The 21,438-nt window shown below is 52.1% G+C and overlaps 4 protein-coding genes across 7 annotated transcripts in view; 2 read left to right on the forward strand and 2 right to left on the reverse strand.

Annotated features, from left to right (window-relative positions):
- Window positions 1–16,600, reverse strand: part of LOC127593093 (LYR motif-containing protein 4) — a 29,314-nt gene extending 12,714 nt beyond the window's left edge. The window contains exon 1 of one of the 2 annotated variants that reach the window (XM_052054321.1): window positions 16,582–16,600. In XM_052054321.1, the coding sequence (XP_051910281.1) occupies window positions 16,582–16,585 (4 nt within the window). In that variant the 5' untranslated portion in view covers window positions 16,586–16,600. Of the gene's footprint in view, window positions 1–1,519; window positions 1,525–16,581 lie in introns of those variants that run through there. The other variant, XM_052054322.1, reaches the window with a different exon arrangement.
- nrn1a (neuritin 1a) lies at window positions 2,944–8,122 on the reverse strand. The gene is made up of 3 exons (XM_052054320.1): window positions 7,974–8,122; window positions 5,798–5,945; window positions 2,944–4,454 (listed from the first exon to the last, which is right to left on the reverse strand). The coding sequence occupies exons 1-3, from the start codon at window positions 8,011–8,013 to the stop codon at window positions 4,229–4,231; spliced, it is 414 nt and encodes a 137-aa protein (XP_051910280.1). The 5' UTR covers window positions 8,014–8,122; the 3' UTR covers window positions 2,944–4,228.
- Window positions 9,375–16,246, forward strand: LOC127593059 (coagulation factor XIII A chain-like). Its single transcript, XM_052054264.1, has 17 exons — window positions 9,375–9,525; window positions 10,057–10,109; window positions 10,211–10,496; window positions 10,571–10,819; window positions 10,899–11,017; window positions 11,086–11,193; window positions 11,573–11,747; window positions 12,080–12,218; window positions 12,477–12,580; window positions 13,468–13,556; window positions 13,637–13,790; window positions 13,865–13,980; window positions 14,462–14,633; window positions 14,695–14,849; window positions 14,932–15,068; window positions 15,142–15,247; window positions 16,065–16,246. Exons 2-17 carry the CDS (start codon window positions 10,080–10,082, stop codon window positions 16,119–16,121), a joined length of 2,196 nt encoding a protein of 731 aa, XP_051910224.1. The 5' UTR covers window positions 9,375–9,525; window positions 10,057–10,079; the 3' UTR covers window positions 16,122–16,246.
- A 3,420-nt stretch (window positions 16,601–20,020) lies between the features above and the next one.
- rreb1a (ras responsive element binding protein 1a) overlaps window positions 20,021–21,438 on the forward strand; it is a 28,720-nt gene continuing 27,302 nt past the window's right edge. For 2 of the 3 annotated variants that reach the window (XM_052054245.1, XM_052054246.1), the window contains exon 1: window positions 20,022–20,577. The gene's annotated coding sequence lies outside the window, so the exon portion shown is untranslated. Of the gene's footprint in view, window positions 20,578–21,438 lie in introns of all 3 variants that reach the window. The other variant, XM_052054247.1, reaches the window with a different exon arrangement.

Genomic DNA, 21,438 nt, shown 5'->3' on the forward strand with positions numbered 1-21,438 from the left:
CAGCCACTGCCATGTCCCGTTCACGTGGCGATGCGCGGATGACCGATCTGTTTCATTTGGGCTCCGCGGTTAACAAATCTTCGTTGTGCGTGTGTTGCTGTGGAAACGATGCCGGGCTGCATGGGCGTAGCCTGGGCTCGTTGTTGTTGTCTCGTCGTGACTTAGCTTGTGAACATGTGTCACATGTTTCAAAATAGGAAGGTTTCAAGAAGCTTGCCGACACCCTGCCAAGCGCACTTCACATTTCCTGTTAAGACAGGAAGCTCGGTGCCGCGGCAGCCCGGTGCTTTCTGATGGGGCTCCCAAAAGGGGGGGGCGGAGGCGCTCTTATTTTAGCAGCGACCCACTTTTACTCCTGAGCTACACACTTGAAAATGTTTGACGAAAAATAAATAAACAGGAAACATTTTCACATTGGCAGTGTGCCTCAAAAATGACAAAACAAAAGCTTTGATTGAGTCCTGCAACGAACAACTATTTCAATCATTGATGAATGTCTTGCTTAATTTTGGGTAATTGATAAATTGGGTTGATTTTTTTTCAAGTCTATTTCTGAACTAAAAAAATTTGACAGGCCCCAAAAGTGTGTGTGTGTAACTGAAAGCTCAGAATCGATTGTGAAGCAAGCAAATGACATTCCTCCCATTAGAATTAATTCTCTTTCTTTTTTTAACCTTGTAGGCGTCAATTTTCTCCCTCCATAGTCCAGCCATGTATATAATTTGCCTGCTATTTGCCAGTGAGATAGGCCCCGCATTAACACGATAGCAGCCAGACGTCAGGAATATACAGGTTAGCTTCGAAATTAGCATGCCTGGTGACCTTGTGAGTTGGGGCTCAAACATTGCAGGTCACTGCTAGATTACGGCTAACACATGCTAAGCGAATATAACCAGCGCCTGTTCTTAATTGCCTCAACATCAATGTAGAAAAACAGCAGCAACTTACACACAGATAATAGAATCGGCATTGTCTTACTCCTCTGTAGCCAAAAGAATTAACCTCATTAACCTCACAGCTCCGTACGGAATTGTTTCTTCTTCCCTCGGATACCTTCTGTTTTCTATTTGCACGCGTGCACCACACTGCCTCGAAGTGGTCACCGCCGCACAGCCTTGGCGTCATCATCGCGCGGCAAACCTCATCATCAGGAAATTCTTTTCCAACCCTTTTAATCGGCGATGTGTGTGTGTGTGTGTGTGTGTGTGTGTGTGTGCTGGGGGGCACGCCCGCGCTGACACGTCTACTTGTGATATGAACAATGGATTTCTCGTAAATTTGCGTACGTGTGTTGGAGGATAAAAAAAAGAGGCCGGGTAAATGGTTTCAAAAACGGAATCATCAATTTTTAAATATAAAACATTAAAGAATAATATTAAGAAAGTATTAACATTTGCCAAAAGTGAGGTCAATAAAATGTGTCATTTTTAGATCGCTGGAGTGTCTTTTTAGTGTCTTTGTTTTCTTTCGTTCTTTTTTTCTTCGTTGCCGTTTGCTGATATTTTGAATAAATTCATGTTCATGTTGCTCTTTCTGAGAATAAATCATTTTGTGTCCTTTCGTGCCGTGCTCACTGACTCTCATTGTTGTCCAGAATGGTTGTAAACGTACGATTGTGATGATTTTCCTTTGACTCTTTCCATCAGCATTTCAGATCAATCGATTCATCTCGAACGTACGCTTTCCAAGGTGAGGAAATTCTTGTTCTTTGGAATGCCATAACGAGTGCAGCAGACGCCTGCAGGGCGTGGTCGCGAGTGGGTTGAGGCCAGGAGAACTCTCGCGGGACTTTCCACATTAATATTTCATGAGCGCCTTTCTTCTGCAGGCCTTAATTGCGTCTTCAATTATTCAGCAGCCTCGTTTCCAGGAATTAGTCGGCTCCCTCCGAGACGTTCGCATGTGGTCCCCAAAAGTCATTAAAAAAATATGTGTTTGTTGTTGGGTTGTTGTCTTTTTTTTGTCAAATCGGATTTCAATTTGAGTATTTTGCCTTCACCTCATCTGTCAATAAAACAGCGAACTATGTGTCGCCAATGATTTTGTGCTCACACACGCGCATCCCAAAAATCATACACCTGCAAGCCACCCATCTATCTATCAAATATGTGTGTATATATATTTGTTTTTTTATCATTTCCTTTTTTGGGACCGATTTCTAGTGTAACGTTTTCATAAAAAGAAATGTGGGCTGATTGTTGAAAAAAATGTCCCCCGCCCCCCAATTCCCGCATTCTAAAAAGCACGCGGGTATGCACAGCCTGCTCGGCGTACTGTCAATGCTCGATTGTCTGCAAATGGGCGAGCCGCGCAGCAATCTCACGGAGGACTTTTGCCGTTTGGGCAGCTGAGGCCTCCTCGTCTTTATTCTGCACCTCTTCATCTTCAGCCACCTTTTACGCAATGATGGCGCGAGCACGCGAGAGAGAGGGAGAGAGAGAGAGAGAGAGAGCGAGAGACAGAGAGAGAGAGAGAGAGAGAGAGAGACCAGACAGATGGAGTGACGTCCCAGACTTCCTTTCAAACAGTCGTGTTTTATTTTGCACTAAATATTCTTTTCTGAAATTTCTATGTTCATTATAAGTGGAATAAAGTCTCGATGATAAATCTTATTTTGTCTTTCTCGGAAGAACATCATAAATCCTTATAAATTATTTTGATGATTTTTGGAATGATTTGTAAAAATTGCGAGCAAACAAACAGAAACCAACAGAGATACGAATATGTAATTATAATTATTGTGATTATTATTCAACATTATTACTTGTTATTTATTGGAGCACAACAGTCTTGATGAATGCTTATTGATCAGTCGATTGACTAGACCAATACTGGCCATGATGTCGTGGTGGTATTGCTCTTTTGTTTTTCTATTTTTGCCGCCATCACAAACGTAACAACGGTAACGCTAAACTTTCTACTCACGTACCAAAAAAAAAAAAATTCAGGAAACCAGCACAAAGAAAACTTCAAACCTCTTTGCTAAAAGATTAGGAACCTGCAAGCACATGGGCGTGGACGCAAAAGCGCTCAAATGTTAGAACGCAAAACATTGAAACGCTAAAACGTTAAAACGATGAAAAGTGAAAACAAAACTCTGAAAACAGTAAATGGTAAAATGCTGGAATGCTAAAACGTAAACACTAAACATGAAAACACAAAAATGTTAACGTGCAACACGTTAAAGTGTATTAGCACCCAAAACATAAGAACCCTAAACGTTAAAATAGGACAAGGTTAAAACGCGGAAATGTGAAGAATTCAAACCTTCATCCGGCGAAAATCCACCGCATCGACATCACAAAGGACCATGAGCTGACGCAAGACAAGAGCTGTGCTAAAAGTCACACGTTGCCCTCCTCGGTTCAACACTCAGCTGCAGCCGATGACCGTTAGCCACGCAAATCCTCGACAAAGTGTTGAACCCCAACTTAGCCGCATTGAGAAAACTCATTCACAAAGACATTCGTTGGCGCAAGTCCACTCTGGTTAGCCTGAGCCCATGTTAACGCAAAGGTTTGGATTCGCAGCTCTACGCTGAATGGGCGTAGCGCCAGGCCCACGTTTGTGCTCATGTCCTAAAAAGGCTGAGAAGGTGACACGTGTCACGGTGTCACGCAAGTCAGCATCACTCACTTCCAGCCCATGGGTGTCCACAAACTTTGGCTGTTTTGGACATCAACCAAGGGCCACTGAAAAAAAAACAACAAAAAATGGCTGTTCTACAGAGCAGTCGGGTGCGGGCAAAGACCTTGGAACTTGGGCTAACCCATGTTCAAGTGCAAAACATGATGGCGCCAAAACATGAAAAGAGTGAAAGATTCAAATGCTGACTGGCTGGAATGTTGAAGCGCTTCAAATTGGCAACAGCGGAAGGTCCCAGAAGTGCCTTTCCACAAACCAGGGTGGGCTTCCCAACACAGCCAAAGAAGGGAGTGAGAGAGAGAAAAAGCTAGCTCGCAAGCTAGCTGCTAAAACTATATTGCAGGGGGGGACAATTTGCTGCTTTTGGGACGGGAATGTTGTGCCCGCCCGGCGCCCGCTCAGCGACGACATCATTTTGAAAAAGTCCTGCGACGTCTCAACCGAATGTCCTCGAAGTTTCACCAAGCGTCATGACGGGTGGCGGGGTTGGACCAAGCGCCGAGAAGGCAGAGGGCAAACGCGGGGCTCCGCTTTCCACTTTTTGGGGGGTTGGGGGGGGATTCCGGGTGAGTGGGCGTCTCTCCTAAAGGGCCAGCAGCCAGGTCAGCAGGCTGGGCAGCAGGACCAGGAAGGCCCTTGCCGGGCCCCGCCCGGAGGGGGCGCCGTTTCCCCCGCCGCAAAGTTCAAACAAACTCCCGCGAAAATCCAGACTGCGAGATTCTTTCTTGAGTTTCTCCCAAAGGTCGCTGGCGCCTTCCTGGCAGTCGGACAACGCCGTGCTGGCGCACGAGTGGAAGTCATCCCAGTAGCTGTCGGGGAACAAGCACAAGGGGTAAAAAGCAAAACAAAAAGTCACATGCATTCCACATGCGAGGTGCGCTCTTTTGTGTGTGTTTCCAAACTCAAGTGGGAATAGCGTGAGCAAGAATCAAGTTCTTCCAAGTGCCACATCGACGCAACATCGTCCTGTCTGTTTTCGACCAAAAAGCGGCTCAATGTCACCAGGCATCAGAAGGGAAAGACAAGAAAAGTCAAGTCGTTTTGCGATGAAGGGCCTTTTGGGCAATGTCTGTCGGGGTTGCGTGTCAACGGTTCAGCGTTTGGACCTTTTTCACATTCAACGTTGTTTGAACACGTTTGCCTTTTGAGTGGCCCTTTTGGAACAAAGTCCGATCTTTTCTTTTGTCCCAACGCTCTCGGAAGATTGACACTAGACCCTCCGAAACCCTACAGCACAGAACGTGTGTCTGCATACTGTTGAGAAGGCCTTCTCGTTTTTTTTTTTTTTTTGTCCGGGGAAAGAGGGCCGCAGCTCCACGTGAGAGCAACGAGGCGCGCGATCGCCGCTTGCCCTCCGACCCGGCCGCGTTCACGCTCCCAATTAGCGCGCGTGTGCATGTGCGAGGAGGCGTGTTAAGCGCTTCCACCCGCCACGCCCCCTGCTGCGATCAAGCTGACATATTGCGCGGGTGCCTGCGCCATCTGGAGTGGGCGTGTCGCCCTCATCAAAGTGTGTTTAAGTGTGGCGGAGGACACAAAACTCCGCCCCCACGCGTGTCTCGCGCAAACATTTGGCCTTTGAAGCCGCAGGGGGCGGAGCTCATCTCCACGGCCGATTAGCGGCTTTCGCGGGAGCAACCGTCACACCCCCGTTTGCACGAGGCAACGCTCCCGTGGAACGAGTTGGCACAACCGAGAAAAAGCTCTGAGGTTTGCGGGAGTGAAATGCCCAAAACAAGGCGCTGGGCTCGCCTACACGTTTCTCGCCAATGGCTCGCACATGCAACCTTTGCGCTTCGATCCTCGCTTTCCATCAAATGTGTGTCTTTGGAACCAAATGCTGACATTGGAGGCGCACTTGCGGATCCATGAAGGACTCGCTGGCGCCTGACGGATTGGCGACCGCTTTGACCTCGGATGACCTCAAATGACCTCGCTGAACATTTCCCCAATTCCCATGAAAGCGGACGGACGGTCTTTTTTTCTTTTGCCTTTGACAAGGAGACATTTGCGACTACCCGCTCGCGCTTTGGAAAACAACGCGCGGGCTCCCCCAGCGCAATTTGTCGATCGTTGGAAAAGCGCTCGGCCAGATGAATCGCTGAGAAGGCGTGCTCGGCGCTGGCGCGGCTGCCCCGCGCGGGACTCTTACGTGCAGATCTTGTGCAGGTTCTGCTGGTCGTCGAGGTCGGCGGGGTAGTTGGCCATGTTGTCCCCCAGCTGCAGCAAACAGTCGGAAAAGCCTTTGAAGACGGCGTCACAGCGGGCGGAGCTCACCAGCGCCGACTGCGGCAGCCAACCTGAGGCCGGGCGAGAGCACAACAACGGCGCCGGCGTGAGACCGAGTTGCGTCGACGACGTCGAGACCGCACGTCGCCCGATGCCGGTGCGTCTCTCGATCCCGACGGTCGGTCACACGTGGCCGGAAAACCATGAAAGACAAAAAGGGCCTCCACACCCCTACTCGTCCCGACCAACGACGACAACCGCTCGGGGGGCCTATTTTCCCGCCGCCCGTATTCGGGGAATCCCTTCCTTTTCCTTTTCGACAACAAGCCAGCAAACACCTTGGTGCTTCGAGGGCCGAATCCCAGGTCTTCTGATTTTGAGTGATTGATTTTTTTTTGGGGGGGGGGGGGTCGAGACACTTGGCTGCAGGTTCAATGCGGAAGTGGCGACGCGGCACGCGGGCCTGACATTTGCGGCCCGTCCAGCTTTCAGTTCGCACCGGAACCTTCTTGGAGCCTTGGCGACATTCCAACACTTGAGGCCTTGTGATTTCATTCCAATCATCTCGCCCGTGAATCGAAATGCTTCAAAAGAAGCTGAGCCTTGGTCAAATTGAAAGCGCGGCCACCACTGGACAATCTTACAATACAATACATGCTGATTTATATAGCGCTTTCACAGCAGCGGCAGCTGTAACAAAGCGCTTAACAAAACATTTAAAGTAAAATAATAAACACAACAATCTTCAACGGAGAGAGCGAGGGGATTTTGTTCCCCTCCCCAAAAATATGAATGAGGAGCGGAAGACGTCACTGGACGTCATGCTGCAGCATTCGGTTTTTTTTTTGTGGGGGGGGGGGGTCGTTTCTCTTTCAAAAACGAAAAAATGTCCCCGCGTGGGGTTGTCTCGTTTGTGCACTTTGATTGTCGTATTTGCCACACGTTGCTTTGCTTTCTCTTTTTCGTTGGCTTTGGCTTTTCCTTTCAGGGCGCCTCACGCGCAAACTAGCGCGTTCCTGCATTGCGTGCGTTCGACACGCCCACCCCGCGCGCGCACGCAAACACACAGGCAAAGAAAGCGAACGCGCGTTGCCATTTCGTCTCCTTGCCACGAAATCCCCGCAGCCCCAAAAAATAAACCAAAGTCTGTCACACGAAATCAATGTTTTCAGAACGAGTCGGAATCACGACGATGAGGATCACAATAAGAATTGATTAAATAAAATTGGCTAAGTTCGGTCATCATAAGAATAATGCTAACAATAAAGGAGGCGATAAAAAATATGAGGGGATGGAAGAAACAGAAAGACCGAGGTGCTCGCGCGCGCTTCCGAAGAAGAAAAGCGTGCTCAGCCTTTGCACGCGCGCGCACACCTCCGCGTATCGCTCTTATGCAACAATTACAACGAGCTTCGTGAAAAAAAAACTATTAGAAGAAAAAAAGAAGACGATTGGTGCAGTCCACATATTAGACGGAGCCCGCCCGGCACGCATTCTGCGCGCACGGCTAAAAATGACATCATTTTTTTCGCCTAATTTTTTTCATGATTCTTTTATTTTATTTTTTTAAAGACACTACAACAAAACGCGAGTATTATTGCAGAAAAAAGCGAGGCCTCGGCGTTGAGTTCGCAACGTTTGTGAGAAAGAGCGCGCTCTCTCTCTCACACACACACACACACACAAACACGCAAACACACACACACACGCTCAGGCGCGCGCGCAAACGAACATTTAAGTCTCACGCGCAAAAGGCCACTTTGGCACAAATAAAGGAGGAAGAGGAGCAAGATGAAGACGAGCAGGAGGAAGAAGGCAAGGGGGTGGGGATCCCCCTTTTTGGCGCACCCGATCGCGCTCACGTGACAGAAATCAAAGGAGCTCACGAGACCAAATGAATAAATGCCTATTTTGGGGTGGAGAAGAAAACAATGAAATGGACCCGTGCACTTTCCGCCGCGAGTCACGTGCCAGCAGTGCAAGGTGAGGGGCTGCAAATAAATTCCAAACGGAACAACCGTCGTTCGAGACGAACAATTGCCGTCAATGAGGACGACGACGCGAGTTTCAAAAACGTCCTTTCGGCGGCCGCAACTCACCAAAGTGAAGCACCAGCATGAGCGCGAGGGTTCCCGCCATCCTCGGTGGACGTGCACGTAGGCACGCACGCACGCAGGCCCGCACGCACGGACTAACGCCGCAGAGGAGGCGCGCATGCCCGCAAAGTCACACGCACGTACACGCTCCTCCTCCTCCGTGGCGGGAAAGAGAGAGAGAGAGAGAGAGAGAGAGAGAGAGACTCCTCCTTCTTCTCTTCGTCAAAGGAACAACTCCTTCATTCACTTTTTTCATCTGCAACAAAAAAAAAACAATCCTTCCTGAACGTCACCAAGATGCCACACTCACGTGATCGCTGAAATGACGTCACGAGTTTGACGTCCATTTGTCTCCGTTCCGAAAGTACTGCCGGAAAAGCAGTTGAGGTGAGGTGCTACGCCTTCGGCTCAAAGTCCCGTTTCAGCGCGTCGCGATTATCCTCTGCTCGATCATCCAGATTGCTCCAACGAAGTCAAAGAGAACAGAAAAGAAAGAAAAATGTCACCTGCTTTTTGGCGTCGTCGTGCAAATGACACACGACGCTCTGCGGTGTATGCCGTGATTATCGTCAACCAAGATGATTATTAACATGGCGATAGACGTAAATTGGACGTCGCAGTAGGTAGCTGAAGCCGTCCGGGGAAGCCATCCGGGGTTGAAGGGTCCTCTGGCGTCCTCTGCTGGCGCGAAAGGAAGAAGCAAGAGCAAAAGGACGCGGCACGACAGCAAGAGGTCTTTCTTGGGGTCGCGCTCTCCCAACAGCTGCAGCTGCTCGCGAGGGCGCTTCCACATCCAATAGGACCCGACACATCGGACTACAGAAAACACAAATCCAACCCGAGCAACTTTTCCTCCACGGGCCTTGTCGGGGGAAGCGGTTCAAGATGTGAAAGTGGGGACGTCATGATCGCAGTTTGCCAGTTTGTCAAGGCTCAAAAGGACTCTGCGCGCAAGGACAACTTGCAATCCCCCCCTTGCCGCCCAAAAAAGAAAAAAAAACAATTCAAGAATGCCAGTTAGACTTTCCAGCATTTGCAAATTCCAGAAGAGCAGCAAGAATTAACATTGTGTCATTATTGTCTGAAATTCATGTTTCATGTCCACAAAGGACAATGTGATCCGTCTCTGATGTGACCTGCGAGCGGGTCGTCGTGGGCCTGACTTTGTCAACTTTGGGCATCAGCATGGCGCAAATGCTTGACATCTTCATCGTGTGTGTGTGTGTGTGTGTGTGTGACTGTTGCTGTGCTGACTGAGCATCCAAAAGGTTTTTCGTTTTTTGTGTTGGGGCGACCTTCCACTTCCTTGCTCCACTTTCTTCAGTCAAGTTGCACTCTTGCTCATCACTTGGTCGCAAAACAGGACGTCGGCGACTTGACCTCCGCGGCGGCGGCGTGTCACGATGACCTTTGAGGTCAGAGGAAATGAGAGTTTGGTTTTGGGCAAAAGGAATGCTTCGCTCGCCGCCTCCCGAGGCGCGACAAAGAGGAAGTCAGTCGGCTACTTAACGGAGGCTCCGCGTGTCGTGGTCACAACGCTGCCTCCAACACGCAGGTAAGACACGCGCTCACACGCCCGGGCCTCTTATTTGCCGGCTAAACGTGACGCCTCTCCAAACGGGAAGCGTAGCTCTTCTGGGAAGCTTTTCATTCCAATCGGTACGAGCGGAGGTCACGGACAAGTCACGTGACCGTCGACTCATCGTTTCGAGACGGTGTTGAAGTTCAAATTGCCCAGATGTCAACCTCTCAACGGCAAATCTGCAGCCCGACCGAGTCTTGGTCTGGTGGCGAATCCCCACGCGGGACACTTGGCAAGCCTCTCACCTCAACCTTGGAAAAGCTTTTGGCAACCACCCTCTCGCGAACATGACCGAAGCCGGCAACCGACGGGTTGTCGCTGGCTTGCCTGCACGTTCCCCGAGCCATTGATTGTCAACGAGGCGCCCAGTCCGGGGCGGAGCCCGCCTCAGGCTTGCTCTGAGCCAGCTAGGATTCGAAAAAAGGGAGAGCAGGATACAGCGTGGCGCTTTCCATCTCACGTGTTTGTTCTTTCTGCGCTGTCGCTTTTGTTTGTTTTGCTCAGCTCGCGATCCAGCCGCGGCCACCATGGACACAACGGGGCGCTACAACGAGGCGGTGAGTGCGAGACAGCGGCCGCAAAAGCCGGCCGGGCGTTTCAAATCCGACGATTTGCAGTGGCGTGGCACGTCGTAACGGAAAGCCAAATGTCACCGCAGCCGTCCACCAGCAACCTGGGCAACGACGAAGACGATTTCCCGCTATTCGAAGCTTTCCACGAGGACGACAAAGTGTTTGACGACGACCCCGATCCCAGAGGCTGGCGCGAGTCGCTCAGGGTGGTGGAAGTCAACACGTGCAGGGACATCAACATGCCCAAGCACCGCACACAGGCCTACGACACCGAGCACCTGGTGATCCGCCGGGGGCAAGAGTTTGTCCTGCGCGTCACCTTTTCCCGACCCGTCACCCCCAGGGACAAGTTCAAGCTGGAGTTCCTGATCGGTGCGTCCGAGCCCGTTTCCGAGCCGACTTGAGACTCGGGTGGGAAGTGGAGGAATGAGCTCCTCCGTCCTCAGGTTCCAGGGCCTCGGTCCGTCGACGCACCCTGGAGGAGGCCACCTTCGGCACGCGGCGCAGGGGTCGCTGGCCAGGTCGGATCGTGGAGTCCCAGGGCTCGTGGCTGCTGTTGGGAATCACACCGCAGGCCGACGCCATCGTGGGCAAGTTCCGCATGTACGTCACCATCGTGACCGCAAAAGGGCTGCAGCGCACCAAGAGGGACCCGGACACCGACTGTTACATTCTCTTCAACTGCTGGAATAGCGGTGGGTGAAATCGTTTGCCCGCCCACCGCGCGCCTCCTCCCTCAGATGGGTGCGTGAGGTTTTCCGTGCCGGCCCGCAGAGGACTCCGTGTACTATCCGGACGACGAAGGACGGCAGGAGTACGTTCTCGGCGACGTGGGCGCCATCTACATGGGCTCCAAAGAGACCTTACTCAGTCGCGACTGGGTATTCGGACAGGTGCGTTCCGGCGCCAGCCGACGGGCTTGCTGGCCAACGGATAACATCCGGCACACATCCTTTCGCAGTTTGATCGAGGCATCTTGGACGCCTGCATTTACATCCTGGACGCATCCCGCATGCCCATCAGAAACCGCGGCGACGCCATTAAAATGGTCCGGAAAGGTTCGGCCGTGGTGAGCTTCTCTCCTTGCTGCCCGACCGGGACGGCTTCTTTGGCGTCCCGACTTCTCCTGAGCCCGTTGCGGCGTGGCCGCACGCAAGGCTCCTCTCCCATTCGCTCCTGTCCTCCGGCCTTTTTGGCCGTCACCGCGGCTGCGGGGAGTCTTCCAGGAAATCTCCCGCTCAGTCTTCCTCTTTGCCTGCGAGGCGGCGGCTCCGGTTTCCAGCGTCCTCCCAGCGGCGCATTCTATGTCCGTCAAATCCATTGCCGCGTCTGATCTTATTCCTCACCCTGTCCGTCGCCGGCTGCGTCTCAGTCTCCAACGCATTCGAGGTGTCCAGTCTCTCACTCACTCTCTCCCAACACCGCGCTGCCCGCCTTCCCCTCCGCAGATTAACTCCCAGGACGAAGACGGCGTCCTGGTGGGCAACTGGAGCGAGAACTTTTCCGGGGGCACGGCGCCCACCCTGTGGACGGGCAGCGTGAATATCCTGCTGCAGTACGCCAACACGGGCAGCCCCGTGCGCTACGGCCAGTGCTGGGTGTTTGCCGGAGTCTTCAACACCTGTAAGAGGGGGCGCGCGCACTCACACCTCTCGTGCACAAAGCGGCGTCGAAAGGATGACGTATGGGCAAAAGTAGAAGCGCTCATTCAAGGTCTCGACTTTGCGTCGGTATGCCAAGGTCAAAAAGCACAGACGGTCAAATGGACTCGAGGCCAAAGTGAAAATTGAAGTCCTGATAGAGGACTTCCACGTCCCTGTACGTCGTGGTTTTTCCGCCGGCCATGATTTCATTCGGTCAAGATCTCATCCGCAGTTGACGGTCGGGGTCAAAATCTGTCGTCACGGCTCGGGCGACCGCCGCCGCGGTGGTGACAATGGCTGTTCTTTTGGCAGTCCTGCGCTGCCTGGGCATCCCGGCCAGAGTCATCTCCAACTTCAACTCGGCTCACGACAACAACGGCAACTTGAAGATCGAACTCGTCTTCAAGTCGGACGGATCCGCGGACGAGCGAAACACGCAGGACTCCATCTGGTGAGTCCCCACACACGCACTCACTCGCCGTCCCCACGGATGTCGCAAAGAGGAGCGACCGTCGGCGATGACGAGATACCTCATCGGGAGACACTTTGATTCCTGAAAAGCCCATCTCTCAAGATAAGGACCGAGCGTTCGGCCGATCGGTGGCCGTCAACGCCGCCGCGTCCAAAATGGCAAACGGACCCGCTCCGGATGTCGTCCGTGCTTTGCGTCCGCGTGTTTGTGGTCCTGACAGTCAAGGTGTCCGCGCAGGAACTACCACTGCTGGAACGAGGTCTACATGAAGCGCCCCGACCTGCCCCCACGACTGAGCGGCTGGCAGGTGGTGGACGCCACCCCGCAGGAGACCAGCGACGGTACGTGGGGGTTGCGCCTGGGGTCACCGGAGCACAACGGCGGCTCCCGCGCTCAGGTCGCGTGCCGCAGTCAGTCTGCGGCACGCGATTAGTCGCGTCTTGGCCGTCCACGTTGAGAAGTCTGCCCTTTGGAGATAGCCGGGCCCTTTTTAATGAGTCCTATTTGGTGTCCTCCAGTCAAATCCGACCAGAACGCAAAGTTGTCAAATGGCAAAAAAAGACCTTTGAACTCAAAGGATATGAAAGGCGGGCGGCCCGGTAGTCCAGTGGTTAGCACGTCGGCTTCACAGTGCAGAGGTTCGATTCCAGCTCCGGCCTCCCTGTGTGGAGTTTGCATGTTCTCCTGCGTGGGTTTTCTCTGGTTGCTCCGGTTTCCTTCCACATTCCAAAAACATGCGTGGCAGGCTGATTGAACACTCTAAATTGTCCCTACGTGTGAGTGTGAGTGTGAATGGTTGTTCGTTTCTGTGTGCCCTGTGATTGGCTGGCAACTGATTCAGGGTGTCCCCCGCCTCCTGCCCGAAGACAGCTAGGATAAGCTGCAGCACCCCCCGCGACCCTAGTGAGGATCAAGCGGCTTGGAAGATGAATGAATGAATGAATGAATGAAAGAATGAATGAAAGGATATGAAAGGCGAGCATGTCTGGCGTCCGCCGTCACAAGAGAAGACGCAGAGTGACAGCTGAGCTACGTTCACTCAACAGTTTCAAACACAAACTGGAGCACCTGCGCCAAAATAGGCAATGTTGTACGACTGGACTTGTGACCGGTTGACTGCACGCCACGGGACCTTCCGGGTTTTCACAACAGCAACTAGGCGCTTGCTTCAAAGTGCAAGCTGAATAGCGGAGTCTTCCTTAGCGGTGACGTCCTCCCACCCGTGCAGGCCTCTACCGCTGTGGCCCCGCCTCGGTGCTCGCCATCAAGGAGGGTCAGGTGGGCCACTCCTACGACGCTCCCTTCATTTTCGCTGAGGTCAGCCGGCGAGCCTGGGCGCACCGCTTCCCGTGTCTTCCGGTGGCTAACGTCAGCCAATGTGCTATAAAAACCCGCAGGTGAACAGCGACGTCCACTACTTGACGCGGGACAAATACGGCAATGTGATCTCGGTCTACGTGGACAAGACGCTGGTGGGAAAGGGACTCTTCACCAAGCACATCCTGGCGGACACCCCGGACGAGGTCACGTTCACGTACAAGCACCCCGAAGGTGACGGCATCTCCATTCCGACCGCTGCCACCTCCCCCGGCCCAACTCAAATGTACGCGCCAATGTGTGTGTAGGAAGTCCCGACGAGGCCAAGGCAATGGTGGCAGCACAGGGCTTCGGTCTGGAGAGGGATGACGCTGGAGCAGGCCAAGCAGATTCTCAGATCACCTGCTCGCTTTCCACTCAAGAGGTGTCCGTCCTCATGCCTCCACGTGTCACACTAGCTGTCCTTGTGTCTTGACACGACCCTCTCTCTCTCTCTCTCTCTCTCTCTCTCTCTCTCGAGATGGCCACGGGTCATTTGTATCTGTCCTCATCTGGCCTTCGATTTTCTTGGTGTTTCTCGTCTTCACGTGTCCTCGCGTCTTCCTTTCGGCGCTCGGCGCGTCCGACTTTTGCCGGTGCGGCGCGATCGCTCTCCGCCCGCGCCGCGTGTGAGGTGGAGTCGCGTGAAGCACCCACTTTGAGCGTGGGAAATATCTTAATGACAAACGCTCCGGAACACGCTGCAACGACGTCAGCTGGCCGTCAGGAGTCATCTTGTCGACTTCTTTATTGGATGGTCCGTGGCCGGAGGATCTTTTAAAAGGAGTCGGCCGGAGTGCGAAGCCAAGCCAGCCGATGTTTTGTTTTTTGTTTTTTAAAGCAAAGCCCTTCATTTGTGTCCTGAGGCTCAGGTGTTGCTGGGCAAGGACGTGGACCTGGTGGTGGAGTTCCAGAGCAAGAGCGACACGGCCCAAACGGTCAAAGCGCTGGTGACGTGCGCCGTTATCTTCTACACGGGCGTGCTGTCCAATCGCTTCACATCTGAGGCCGTGGAGATCACCATGCCACCCAATAAGAGTGAGTCGCCCGTTTAGATGAGATGAGATCGGAAAGCTCAAGTTGAGTGACTGGCTTGCAGCCGAGCGTGTGGTGGTGAAGATCAGGGCTCAGGATTACCTGAAGAACTTGGGCTTCCAGCGCTTCCTGTGCTTCACGCTGGCGGGTCACGGCGACACTGCGTACCTGAACGCCATGAAGGTGGTCTACCTGCAGGCCCCCAACCTCCAGCTCACGGTAGTGGGCCTTCCCGACACGGTGCGGCGCGACAGGTCGAGCGCGACGGGAAGCTGACGCCGGTGCTTTTGCGGCCCCACAGGTCAGTGGCATTCAAGCGGTCGGACAGGACATGTTTGTCAACGTCTCCTTCGTCAACACCTTCACCTTCCCTCTCTACAACGTCACCTTGGCCATAGAGGGCCCCCGAACCATGACCAACAGGAAACGCTTCTACAAGTATGCGCGTCCGCTGCCGGGCTGCCGTCGGGGTGCGCCTGTGTCTTCACGTGCGCATGGGTGTGCCTTTCAGCATCCTCCAACCTCAAGCCTCTTTCAACTGGAAGGAATCCTTCATCCCGCAAATAACCGGAAAGCGCACCCTGGTGGCCGTGATGTCCAGTGCCAATCTGTGCGAGGTAAAAACAAAGAAAAAAAAACACGCTTTGCGTCAAGTGCTTGACACGCAGGGCCCTCTGCTTCCTTTTGTTCTCTGGCACTTCCCATACTCTTGGCTCAACAAACACATCATCCGGAATCCTTCGCGGCAGTATGATTTCAAGCAGCAGACCGCTGACAACTATTATGCTCCACAGTTTTATTGAACAAATGCAACAAATCCATCATTTGATGAAACAAAGTATCGCTGAGCGCCTCGTCTTACTTTCTTGCGAGGTCTCCCCAAAAAGAGGCTTGCTTGCCTCCAGCTGTCCATTTGTCCCTCCCATTCGGAGTGTACTCGAAAACGCAACAAAGATTGTATTGTGAAACACAGACATTTTCAAAGCAGCCGCATGCTTTTGCTCGCGTGACGCTCATGTAGAATGCAAAAGACGAGCTAACGGGAATTAGCATCAACTCGATGGTCATTCTGAAACTTGGAGCAAATAAAGAGAGCGCGCTTGCCTTCTCTGGGCTCTGTGGGATTCATTGGGGACCTTCTCTGCCTCTACTTCTTTCTCTGAACAACGCACCATGTCTTCCCGTCGGACTCGGGGCTGCCTGGCCTATTTTAGCGCACCGCGGTGCCGCACTCCTGACGCAAAGTCAGAAATGTCCGTATTGAACTTCAGGCCCCTATATGCAGGCTTTTAAAGGAGAGGGAGAGAGTCTTTCCTTTCACTTTGAGAAGAGGTGAATGCCAATGATGTGATTCTTCCATCAGCGTTGGCGTTTGCTTTGTTCGATCCATCTGGACGCATCAAGACCCCTTTGTCGTTTTGTCTCTTCTTGCAGATTTGGGGAAAGGTTGACTTCATCGTTGAGGAAAAGCTCAAGGATGAGGAAGACTGAAGCGGGCCACATTCGCTTCTCATTCGCGTGGATCCGATGAGGCTCTTTCACGCAATCCCCGAGAATGAACGATGACGGCAAATCCATTTTTGATCAGGCTGGCAATGAGACGGGAATGCCGAGCGTGGCTGCGAGTTTCCGCTTTTTGGGGAGTTCCGATGACGGCTGCTGGAGAAATTGCGTTGTTTTTCGTTTTGTGTGTGTGTGTCGGCGAAAAGAGCCTCTTTGCTCGGGGGCTTTTCTTTCCCCACATTGGAGCAAAACAGGCCAATGTGCCAATTTGTCCGCATCGCTGGGGACCCTTTGGTTTCAACTTCTCCTCTTCTCCGATTGGCTGCCCTCTACAACGGCCACCTAAATCAATGACCGTGACGTTTCCAAGGGCGGCGACACTCGACTTGCGCAGCCGAAGAGGAACCCGATTGACTGCAGGAGCTCCATCGCTCATCAATCCCACTTGTCATGTTGCTAATCAATCCAACCAGACGATTGTTTCTCTCTTCAGCCATTTCTTCTAGTGCATTCCTCGCTTACCTACTAACAATAAAGCAAAGTCAAAAGCATCTCTATTACTACTGTCATTTGATATTGACCGTGGCGACCGTTGCCTTGTTCGTCACGATGTGCAGTGAGCGTCCATCGTTTTTCGACAAGTGCAAGTTGCAAGTACAAGTTTGTCGGTGGTCTCCAAGTGCCCCGAGACCGACTGCGGTGAGGAGAAGCGTCTTTGGAGTGCAACGTGGTGCCCCCTAGCGGCCGCCCGTGTCACTACACGCTGGGCAGGTCCAAGTCGGAGACGCAGCGGTCGGTCGAGGTGGCAAATCCAGGTCCGGAGAGTCCAAGGCCTGCCGCCATTTGCTAGCGGTATTTGGCTCAGGGCAAAGCGTGGCAGGTTTTCGACGCGCTGGACGTGCATTTGCCTCCCGTGGCGATACGCCCTCATGTTCCAGGGCAAGCGGAGACACAGTTGCCACGCACTGCTTCTTTAAGCAGCGCACAAGAGCGAGTTGGCTGACAGGCAAACTAGCATGAGCTCCGAATCACGATGGGAAACCGGTTTTGCGGGGCCCTCCCCCTCTCACGCCCGCCGTCCGCAGCTGGAGATGTCTGTTTGTTGTGTCATCCCGACGCTGTAAACAGGTGGCGCTGTCACGTCAACTCCTAGCTCCGGTGGAGGCCGAAGAGGAGTTGGAGGAGGAGCAGGCCAGGGCACGGCAGGGCACATTTTAGACCCTAACCCTCGACGTAGCGGACGATAGAGTGGCAAAACTTCCTCGTGTTCGCAGAAATGGACAACTCGAACTAAAAATTGGAAAGTTGGGGCCCTGGAACTTGAAGGCGGCCGGGGACGGGGAGCAATTCCCGGCAGCCGCGAGCTCCTCCTGGCCTCGGTCTGAATGAATGAATCCAGGCCATTTCAGGCCAATGCTTGGCTCCTCTGCGACATCTCCGTGGCGACCGGCCAATAAATAACATGGCACACTTTGTGCTGCCGGAGACGCAACTTTGTCTCCTCGCTACTCGGTCCCAGACGCTTGCGTGACTTCGCCTCGTTGTTCGGCAAGCCTGGCGCCGGCCGGAGGGAGTCGGAGGACTAGCCCGCTCAGAGTTAGCGTGCCTAGGAAGGGAACGCTACGGCCGATAACCAAGCCAAACCTTTTGAACGCTTGATTGGCATCTTGGAGAAAGAGGAGCAAAAATTGTTTGGAACGATGTCATGGGCAAGAAAGAGCAAGAATGACATTGTCAAGTTTGCTCAGTGAAGTCACTTGATTGACGATCACGTCTTGGCTCGCTGGGATGGACGGGGGAAGTCATGCGAACCGCCTCCGAGTGGAGCGCATCGCATAGAAATGCAAAATGAGGAGATTAGCGCCGTCAAGTGGTTCCAAAGGTCGCGACAACGGCCTCATCGCAATCACAATCACAATCGAGCGGCTCAAGCGCGCGGCATGCCGACACACCTTCCCCGTTTCCACCTTCATTTAGGACTTCCTTGAAGCCATTCGCTTGGCCTGCGCTGGACCAAAATCCACACGCCCTCGTGGACACAGTGGACTGCTTTACTTTCTCGAACACTTTTGCCTCTTTTTATTTTTTTAACTGAGACAGTAGACCACCAAACCAGGAAGTGAACCACAATCAATTAGTTTTCTTGCTTTTTCTCCGCTCTCCATTTGAAACCATGTCCTGTTTTTGAATCAGCAAAGGGAAAAACGTTTTTTTTTTAAATCCCAATTTTGAGAAAATACAGTCTCCAGATTAACCATTGATCAAACAAAAAATGATTTGCGTCACTGTAATTGGAAAATTGCAGCGTATCAGAAGATTGTGCAATAATTGAGGAAGAATGAATAAATTGCGTTAACAAGATTGTTTCAATGTGGGTATTATCTTAAATGAATACAGAGAAGTGCATCTTCCTTCTTTTGCATGGTATTTGTTGAACACGGGGAAAAAGTGGGAGGGGCGGAGGAGCCAATTCTTTTCACGTTTTTTGTCACCCCATTTTTTTGGAAAAAATATACAGATTTATCAGCATTTTTGGAAAACTGGGTGATTTTTTTTTTCAGTGGGGTGACCCAGTGCCCATGCCCCCTGCATTTGATTTGATCGAGGCCATCTTTGTTGGCTACTTTTCAAGATGCATTGCGGCACAAAACAAACGGGTCACATAACCACAAAATGGCCAAGTCACTCAATTATGAGTGGGGTGTGACTTTGGAGAACGGCCCTGAACAAACACTGACCTACTTTCCTCATTGTCGTTACCGTCAGCGGCGGACGGCCTTTGTGGAGGAAGGAGGAGCAGGAGCCCTGGAAGGAAGGTGGAAGGCAGCAACGGTGGAAACGTTGAAGCACAGCGCTCAGACGTTTGCATCATAAATACATGCGCTGCAGTTTAACCAAGAGCACCGCCCCAGTGTCCATGTTGGGATGTTTCTGGATAGGTTACTTTACGTTGATGTCATCACAATTCAATTTTACCACACATACACAACGATCTGGGGCTGTGAATATTGGACGTTAATATTGAAGACTGTCAGCCCGATCCAATTTTCGGGACACATGCACTCGTAACATATCTCAGAGCACAAAGCTTATATCCAAGGACAACCTTATTAGACCGAGATCGTCGGCACTTTGTCATCCTAAAAGTGTGGCCAAAAAAATAAAAATAATTGCCCGATTGTCTTGATGTGTGGACTAGGTCAAGGGTATCACACGCGCTAAATGACAGTAGTGGATCAATAAACAAGTTCAATAGGGCACCCTGTCAGTCAGATCATCTTATTTTGGATATTACATGTTTGTATTGAGAAACACTGACATGAAAAAGCAAGTTCAACTTCTACTGCTCCAATTTATAAAGTTGTCTTTGAAGACCATTTTAAGTTAGGCAAATCCACTTGCAAACAATGAACGACTAAGTGACAACAATGACTCCATGAATAAAAGCATAATGGGACACCAAACCGACTTTATATGTTTAGGTATCGAAGAAAAAGATATGTGGGATTTAAACAATGACCTTGTTTTCCTTGTTGCCCTGTCAACATACACATACAAAGTTGTTTTTCTACATTCAGGAGTACAGCTCACCTCGCAGGGCTTAAATAATCAGCATTCTCCAATTGAAAGTGGATTTAAATTACTCACATGTATGTAAAAGTTATCAAACAGGAGAAGCTGTGGATTTGGTAGCTACAAGCTAAGCTAAATCGGGCCTGAGCGTTAGCATCCTCCTATTCCACATCCTCTCGCGCCAAGTCTCGCGAGATTTGCACTCCACGGATGCTGCGCTGGCTGGTTTGGGCAAACCCAAGAAACAAGTCGGGCGGGGGGGGGGGGGGGGTAACGGCAGCGTTTGACGAGAGTCGACTCGTCAAACCACAAAGTTTCAAAGAAGTTGCTGGGCTGCGCGTGCGCGCAAAGGAAGAAGCCTCCCGCGGGCGGGCGCGTGCGCGTGCACAGAGATGCTTGATGGCCACGTCCCCTTGGAGATACACGCACACACACACACACACACACACACACACACACGCACACAACACGTGATGGGCTTTAGTGTACGGCTTTAGAAACACACACACACACACACACGGAGGAGGAAGAGGAGGAGAGGCCGACGACTTGAACACACAACAAGCTTCTTCTTCTTCGAGTCTTTTTGACTCGAGTGACTTGCGAGAGATTCGAGCGAGGGAGGGAGGAAGAGGAGGGGAGGAGAAGGAGGGGGAGGGGGGAAGAGGAGGAGGAGGAGAAGCCGGAGTAAAGTTTGTCCAAGTTTGCACATCCCTTCGGAAACGCCATTTTGATTCGTCTCCTCTTCGGATCAACTTTGCAGCCTCTCCGCCGTCACTGCCTTCATCTTCATCCTCCTCATCCTCTTCATCGTCATCCTCGGCCGCCACGATGTCTCGGCGTAAGCAGCCCAACCCCAACAAAGTCCGCTGTGAGTGTTGCTCTTCTTATTTTTTGGGACACTTGGTTTTGGGCGAGTGTGTGTTGTGTGACTTGTCGGATGCTTGTTGACTTGTTGCCGTGTGCCAAGTCAACTTTAAGATGGCGAGCGAGCACTTTTGCTCCCTCCCCTCGTTGCTTCCTAGTTTGATGCGCATCCAAGCGGTGGAATTCAGCGCGGCTGGCTCCCCTTCCTCCTTCCTTCGTCGCAATTTGAAGCCCATTCGAGCTATTTCGCACTTTCGGGACAAACTTTGGGCAGGGGGCAGTCAGCGGGGGTCGTCGTCGGGAGCTTTTGCCCGCGGGGAGAGTGGCGCGGGTGGGGTCAAAGTGTGCTGGCGGCCGCAGGGGAGCATCCATATCTCGGCTGCACTTTGGTCGGAGCCTCGCTGTTTGCCAGTCAGTTAGTTAGTGGCCATGTGTAAAGCTAGCAGACGCCACCGTCAGGCCAGCGGCAAGCACAGCGGCGGCTTCCTGCCGGCGCCTTCAAAGTAAAGCCACCTGTTGCTTTTGGGCCTGGAGAAGCACTCGAACCGTGGCCCGGGCGACTTGTTGAGGGACTTGAACTTATATTGGGCATGTTTTTGGCGTTCGCAAACCATGGATGTCACTCGTCGTGGCAGCTCGGGTTACGTCGTTTCACTTGCATGCGTCATATGACGACGGGGCCCTTAGTTTTAGTTTTTACATCCCGTAACGACACCAATATGTTTCCAAGCGCACGTTGGTTCCGAAACGTACCGACGCAAATCACGGAATAGCTTTTCAAGTACAAATATATGAATGTTGCACCTCGATCTCCCTGGGCCTCTGTTGTAATTTGGAGGGACGCGTACTGTGCTTCCGCTCACAT

The sequence above is a fragment of the Hippocampus zosterae genome, chromosome 20 (genome assembly GCF_025434085.1).
Source record: "Hippocampus zosterae strain Florida chromosome 20, ASM2543408v3, whole genome shotgun sequence".
NCBI lineage: Eukaryota > Metazoa > Chordata > Actinopteri > Syngnathiformes > Syngnathidae > Hippocampus > Hippocampus zosterae.

Excerpts from the sequence above, each read along its gene's own strand:
- nrn1a (XM_052054320.1), bottom strand. The coding sequence starts at position 8,013 with ATGGCGGGAACCCTCGCGCTCATGCTGGTGCTTCACTTTG. Across the intron at positions 5,946-7,973 it reads CATGCTGGTGCTTCACTTTG|GTTGGCTGCCGCAGTCGGCG; the intron begins GTGAGTTGCGGC and ends GCCCGGCCTCAG. Across the intron at positions 4,455-5,797 it reads AACCTGCACAAGATCTGCAC|CTACTGGGATGACTTCCACT; the intron begins GTAAGAGTCCCG and ends GTTCCCCGACAG.
- LOC127593059 (XM_052054264.1), top strand. The coding sequence starts at position 10,080 with ATGGACACAACGGGGCGCTACAACGAGGCG. Across the intron at positions 10,110-10,210 it reads CGGGGCGCTACAACGAGGCG|CCGTCCACCAGCAACCTGGG; the intron begins GTGAGTGCGAGA and ends ATGTCACCGCAG. Across the intron at positions 14,850-14,931 it reads CCCCCAACCTCCAGCTCACG|GTCAGTGGCATTCAAGCGGT; the intron begins GTAGTGGGCCTT and ends GCGGCCCCACAG.